The 7,474-nt window shown below is 34.0% G+C and overlaps 1 protein-coding gene across 1 annotated transcript; it reads right to left on the reverse strand.

Annotated features, from left to right (window-relative positions):
* Nucleotides 1-281: 281 nt before the first annotated feature.
* On the reverse strand, nucleotides 282-4,483 carry LOC127507995 (uncharacterized). The gene is made up of 4 exons (XM_051885421.1): nucleotides 3,887-4,483; nucleotides 3,735-3,788; nucleotides 3,252-3,455; nucleotides 282-2,924 (listed from the first exon to the last, which is right to left on the reverse strand). Exon 4 carries the CDS (start codon nucleotides 1,311-1,313, stop codon nucleotides 282-284), a length of 1,032 nt encoding a protein of 343 aa, XP_051741381.1. The 5' UTR covers nucleotides 1,314-2,924; nucleotides 3,252-3,455; nucleotides 3,735-3,788; nucleotides 3,887-4,483.
* Between the last annotated feature and the right edge of the window lie 2,991 nt (nucleotides 4,484-7,474).

Here is a 7,474-nt window from a genome sequence, read left to right on the forward strand (position 1 = left end):
ATGATGATTTCTAGGGTGATTGTACCCTTTGTAACAAAATTCGCATACATAATCACTACCGATGAAAGCAGTCAGATTAAGAATCATGTAAAAGTGTTCGTCGTGTAAATATAGGAAGACGGTTCTAGGGTGAGGTTCATCATGGTTTTTGTATGTTTCTAACCCACCACTGCTTGTCCTGTAAAAAACAACAATTTTGATGTCTAACAGTTTTTCAAACGTACCTATGTGATGAAGAGCAATCGGGTCATTGATTGAGAAACCAGCGTTGTTGTGGATGCTCAGTGCACACGATTCCAATTCGCTCTCTCCGGTAACTGAGAATTCAAAAAACGTGCAAGACAGATAGAGAAGCATAATTTGTTCGAAACATTCATCGGACAAAATAAACTCATCTTTTTTCTTTTAATCACCTCATTGAGAGACAAATCTACAAGTTTACGGCGAGTGCCGCCGCCTTGTCTATTCATGGCTATGTTAGCTTGAATTTCAATCTGGTCGTCCGACATAAGCTGATCATCACTTTGTAAAATCCTACTGATTTGATCGATGAAGATGTTAACGTCATAATTATTACTGGGTGTTAAAACACCTGTAACATCCGATTTTAAATTTGGACCTTTCAAGGTCAAGTTGATAACACTACCATCCCCACCGATATGCCGGGCTAAGGATACTACTTCAGCCATGGTGTCGTGAAAGAAAATGTGATATGCGGCCAAATCGGTAGAGTTAATCTCCCTCAGATTCATGGATCTTTGCAGTTCCACACTATTGAATCTGGGTCTAGGCAAAACACGATATCCGTTTACAGTTCCACCCCGATCTAACAATGCTGCGATATCGGCACGACTCGGTAGTGAAGTACCTGAAGATGATCCTGCGTCGTTGGATCGGTCTGCATTATTTGTATCAAGCGTTGCGTGACTAGTCGATGGTTGTGTGAAATCATCATTTTCTGAAGAGGTAGGTGCAACATTGGAAGTCTGATCGGATGTATTACGTAAACCACTACCGTATTGTATTACCTGCGCATTGTGACTGTTTATTATTTCCTGTAAACGATTGCACAGATTATGATTTAGGCTTTGATCTACTGTTATTTCCAACTGATCCAAATTAGAAATTTGATGCAACGTAAACATATTTGTCAAATCTGCAGAATTTGGATACGTATTTTTTAGATGTTGTAATCTATCGGAAAGAGAAATATTTTGTATGCCCGCTTCATTATTTTCGATCGCGCTCAGTAACAGGTATGTGAGAGTTTGACACCCATAGCCACCGTCTGAACATTTTTCTTCTACTTCCATTTTTTTTTCCTAACCTTTACAGAGGCGAACAATTACAAATTAATATATAGCACAGCATAAAACAAAATGGAATAGGTACAACCTATTGATTTGTAAAAAACAAATCAATGTAAAACAGAGGCTAAAACATCAGCATACAAATCAGTGTAAAACAGTGACTAAATCATTAACATACAATGTAAAACAGTGAAAATGACATGAAATGAAACATTAAAACAGGTTGTGTAGTACAGATACAGAAACAAATCACATAATAACTTTGTTCAAAACATACAGTACACTTAAAAAGATATAGTGTGAAAACAGATCGCGTCGTACAGAAGCAAATCACATAGTAGCATGTTTGTGACAATTATTAAATCAGGTTGTGTTGTACAGAGTCTAGAACAATTCACATAATATCTTTGTTCAAAACATACAGTACACTTAAAAATGATATAGTGTGAAAACAGGTTATGTCGTACAGAAGGAAATCACATAGTAGCATGTTTGTGACAATTATTAAAACAGGTTGTGTTGTACAGAGTCTAGAACAAATCACATAATAACTTTGTTCAAAACATACACTACATTTAAAAAGATAATGATATAGTAAAACATAGTGTGAAAACAATACAAGATTGAAATATGTTGAATACAATTTTTGAAAAGACAATTTTAAAAACAAAATGAAAAGATTACTCATGGATACATGTTTTTAATATGGTGTAAAAAGATACAAGTTATTTGTTGATAAATGTTTTAAAACAGTGTGAAAAGACAAGAATTGAAATATGTTGAATACAATTTTTGAAAAGATACAATTTTAAAAAACAGATTGAAAAGATTACTCATGGATACATGTTTTTAATATGATGTAAAAAGATACAAGTTATTTGTGGATAAATGTTTTAGAACAGTGTGAAAAGACAAGATTGAATTATGTTGAATACAATTTTGAAAAGATACAATTTTTAAAAACAGACTGAAAAGATACAAGTTATTGGATAAATGTTTTAAAAATCAGTGCTGAAAACAGTGATTAAACAGTGATACATGTTTTTAAATCATAGTGTGAAAATCATGGATACATTTTTTAAAAATATAATGAAAACATGCTATGTAAGAGATGTAGCAAAGCTAAACAGGATGATATCTATCTACGAAATAATTGGTGATGTATAGCACCGAGGAGATCCACAATCAAACGACGCTCTCGTAAGTGTTCACGTAACACATCGTGAATGATTGCAAAATTTTCAAACATTCCGCGGGAAGAGCGGGCACAGCTGTCTATCAGCTCGCGAATTCTGTCATCTTGTCTATTCAGACGATCGCGAATCTCATCGAAGTAAGTGTCGTAAATGGCTAGTCTGTTGCAAATCTCATTATGCTGTTGATGCAATTTGGTGAGAATTTCTTCACGTTGTCTACTAAGACGATTTATCATATCCACAAATAAGTTTTCAATACAACCTTGACCATTATTCACAGAATCTATTGCTTCTTCCTGAAAAGCAAACGGTGTCTGACGACCTCTCGTGGGCACTTCACAATCACTGCTCCAAGACAATTGCTCCCAAGCGTTCAGCTGTGTAGATGTCCATCTGGTTACATCGTTTAAGTTGGTGTCTGTAAAATATATAAAGAATAATATAAGCATACTGAAGTGAAATTGAGATCATTTAAAACTGAAAACATTTTAATTATAATCTAAAATAACTAAGGTAAAATATACTAATAAGAAATAACAATTTTAAAAATTAAATTATGATAAAAATAAATTAAGATAAAATATCACATTATGAAAAACATTTAAACTAAATAACTAAAATAACGAAATAACGAAACTAAAATAACATTTAAATTTAGAAACTAAAATAATTTGTTAAATTAAGACAAATCATTTAACTAAATCTATCAAAAATATCCAGATAGTGAATAAAAAATAAGACATACCTTCAACCGACTCTCTGTTATTTCTCTGTCTACTACCATCGACCGGAATCACACGTTGTCCTGACGGAAGTTCAGAATCATCATAGCGATCACTGGTGGTGGTCTCTGGCGTTGCAAGCTGTTCAATTGAAGATTCTTCTCCAGTCAATTCGGATGATTGGGTTAAATCGACAAAACCCGGCTGAGTCAAAAACTGTTGGATGTCTAAACAAAAAACAAAAAACAAAACAAAAACAAAAAAAAAAAAAGTTTTTTTTTCGTTAGTTTATTCCACGTTTTCCTGTCACATTAACAGTATATCTGTGAAAACACGCAAGACACATGTAGTAATCAGTAATCTGAGAAAAAAACTCAAATGAAAAGATATAGACGTCTTTTCAAACATGATCGATAGCGCTGTTATTAGCACGCTCGTTTTCGATTCCAGAAATTGTGGGTTCGCGCCCCAGTTAAACCGAGATTTTTTTAAAAGGTAAAAATCACCTTGAATAGGATCGGAGACAGCATCCGAATTCTGGATTCTGAGTTGTTCAGCGCCTATTTTATGAAAAAACACAGACATACAAAAATCATAAATATTTAATACGAAAAATAGTCATTCAATTTTTGAAAAAACATTGACTGAGAAGACTTACTGATTCGATCTAATTCTTGAAACGCAATCAATTCCAAAGCGTTTGTGACTAAAACGGAAAGCTTGTTAGGTGAAAAATACTTTCTAAAAAATAATAATATGCTCAATTAGTTAATATAACAATCTTATACTTAAAAATCTATAAAACATTGTTTACAACAAGACATTCAAAATAGAAAGCAAAACATTTTATCTAGACAAGTATTTTTAAAAGATAGAGTTTAACTTACTTTGTTTCTGGGCCATGGCGAGACAGGAAAAATCAGCTTAAGATGAGATGAAGTTTCGAAGAGTCGAAAAAAACTTTGTGATGAAACGACCCTCTCATGGTGTTTTTATCTCCTGGACTTTTTCACCCTGCCCTCTGATGATTCTCGAATTTCTACTTATATTTATTAGAAATTTCATTGAAATAATCACACGTTTTAAGGGAAAAAACATTCCATGTGATAAAAATATGTTTTGAACCGAGAAGGGAATAAAATATAAAAGTATGAACATTTATTTACATTATTTTTAGATTATGAATATTATTTTTGATTATTCAATAGAGTATACGATTTAAAATAGATGAATATAATCTTTTTAAATAAAAATATTTTCTTATTCATATATTATTTCTTAATTTCAACCGTTTAAAGAGAAGAAATATCACATTATATGATTCAGTCATAATTGTGAAATTGATTGTGAGTGAAAAGATATTTTACAGTTAAACAATGTTTAAAAATACTTGTTTTATTAATATATTTGTTTTTATTACACATTTGTTATCCGTTTTAATCTTTTTTTTTTGTTCATTAATTTTCATTTTTTCACATGATACAATTTTAATCAGTGACCGCTAGATGTCCTCCGAGTTCCGCTCTTGTGTGACAGAGAACAACTTCTGCTCCGCTGATCATATACGCTTGTCAAAAAAACACAGTTTCATTTGTGAAATTTCTCCCCAGGGGGTAATTTTATCCTTTTGCTCGCGTGAAAACGTGTTTTTTCCTACTGAAAACAGTATATTGACAAAACCCCGGTTTTTTATTTACGACCGGAGTAAAGCAGTGACAATCTTGTTTTTGCGTGGATAATTTATTTTTTAAAAACAGTGCAGAAAGGTATGCCGTGGAAATCGGATATTCTAAGGTAAATAACCACGAATGTTCTCTCTCTCTCTGAGATTTTCTTTATGTGTGTGATATCTGATCAAACGCATTGACGGTTGATTAAACTGTTTAAACTAGTTTATTTTAATAGAGAATTAAATATATAATACCCGTTCTCATTTATGTAAACTAGATGTTTGTATCATTAAAATGTAGAGCTAAGCTATATGTAGATTAAAGATCAGACCGTTGAATAAACGCATACTTTGAGTTACACTTAAGCATAATCACTTGTGTCATAGATAATCAAACATTGATTGGATCTCAATAATGATTTAAGATATAAAGGTTCATGGTTGAAATATTTGTAACTATTAAAATACACACGTGTTTTCCTCATTCCTCTTCTCTGAACCAGTTTCAGCAAGTTGTGAGAAGAGCTAAGAGAACCATGTTTTGAGACTTTTTTAAACTTTAAGCATGTTTTTTATTATTTTAAACAATTTCCTTGACTCAGTGGAACTCATTTTGTCTCCTTCATCCATGAGAAAAATGTAAGAGAGTTTTATACATTCTTTTAGGGAAAATCTTTTGCGCTGTTTTATTTCGACTGTAGTTTTACAGTCACATAGTTTTATTTTTAAACCATTTTATAGATCATTGATTTTACTCTCTCTCTGTTTCTCTTCTTACAACCAGAGGTGTGAAATCTGAGACTGTGCATGGGGGGTGGGATGGCTGGCTGTGTCTCTCTGTGTATGTGTGTGTGAGTGAGTGAGAGTGACTGTCTACCTCTGCACTAATAATAATGATTATTGTTTGTCATATTGTGATCTTCCTGATTTATAAATTATCGATTTTTCACACATGTGGACAACAGATCAGTTGGGTTAGAGAGAGTTCAAATAACAACTATTTAAATACAACGTGACACTTTAATATCAATCATTCTGCAAATCCAACCCCATAGGAATATTCATACGCCGGACGATAAATATGATTTATTTGACCTCTTGACCTGTCATCATCAATCATTTTGACATAGTAGCCCCCCTATATTCTCTCTCATGCCTGAGTCTCTTCACAGGATGGATGCCATGCCTGAGTCCTCAACCAAGATGGCTGCCACACCTGAGTCTCTTCACGAGATGGCCGCCACGCCAGTGTCTCTAGAGTGTGCAGCACTTACAATTGTGGCCACAGATATCCTGTGTGTATGGGCCACACATGCATCCACGCCAGAGCATAAATGTTATGCCAGAGTCAAGTCACGTCATGAATGTATAGTTTTGTTTCATGTTCATGATTCATGTCTTTTATTTTGTAGTTTTATTCATGTTGCTTGTTTGTGTCATGCTTCCCTTATGTGCTCCCTTAGTCAGTGTGTCATGTGCTGATTGGTTGTTTAAGGTCATGTGTTTCTGAGTTCTGTTTGTTCGTTGGTTCCTTTGTTCCTTGTGTCACTTGCCCATTGGTTGTCTTAGTCATGTGTTCCCTAAGTTCATGTATTTAAAGACTCTTGTTTTCCATGTTACTTTGTCGTGTATTGGATTAATGTAACCCTGCTGTTGGTGAGTGTCATTGTCAAGTCTGCTTATGTTCAAGTCAAGTAGTTACTTTATTTGTTGGCTCACTTTTGGATGACAAATAAACTGCACATGGGTTCATCAACTTGTCTTCAGTGGACTTAAATGTCACATCGTAACGCTTCAAGAAATTAAAATAATTCAAATTGCTCCTGACAGAACATGCGCCTTTCGGCAATATATGGCTTATTATGGTGTTACGTGGCTGTGTATAGTTGTTTATTTTAAAGACCCATAGGTGGCATTGAGGTCCTTGATTGGCGGATGCAGCATGATGTCACCGAGTTTCCGGGATAAATGGCGTGGATGGCGACAATGGAGTCTCTCTCGCTGGGCTGGTCTCTCGCTCTGCATTTCCCCTCGCTGTGGTTTCTTTTGAGATCGCATCATCCGCTCTCATCACTTTCTTGGGGCGTTTAGTCTTTCTTTTGTTATAGTTTGGTTTGCATCTTTGATCTTTTCATTGTTTTGTTCGATATGTTTTCTTTATATGGTTAATGTTTAGTTTTAACAGTAACAGATAGTGGAGTTACTTAAACAGGTCACTGTATATTAATATAATATAATATAATATAATATAAAGTATAGTGAAGGAAGCAGAGGCCCGGAAGACTCACTTTTTTTTGCTTTATCGGAAGCCAGGTAAGAACTATTGGTGAGAATAGCCAGGCAGGCGTTCTTTGTTTCTCTTGCTGTTTTTCCCTACCTGCTTACTGTTAATTCTTTTTGTTAATATTTGTCTGATCTTGTTTGTAATATTATTTACGAATTATTGTTTATTCCTTTTTGTATTATAATTAAACGAGGGCGATTATCGTCCTGAAAATTCGCTATCAGTGTCTGTGGCTCTTACATGTGTGCGGTCCATGCCCTTTATTGGAGTTATTTTATTTAGCGAGCTGTTAA

The sequence above is a fragment of the Ctenopharyngodon idella genome, chromosome 3 (genome assembly GCF_019924925.1).
Source record: "Ctenopharyngodon idella isolate HZGC_01 chromosome 3, HZGC01, whole genome shotgun sequence".
Taxonomy (NCBI): domain Eukaryota; kingdom Metazoa; phylum Chordata; class Actinopteri; order Cypriniformes; family Xenocyprididae; genus Ctenopharyngodon; species Ctenopharyngodon idella.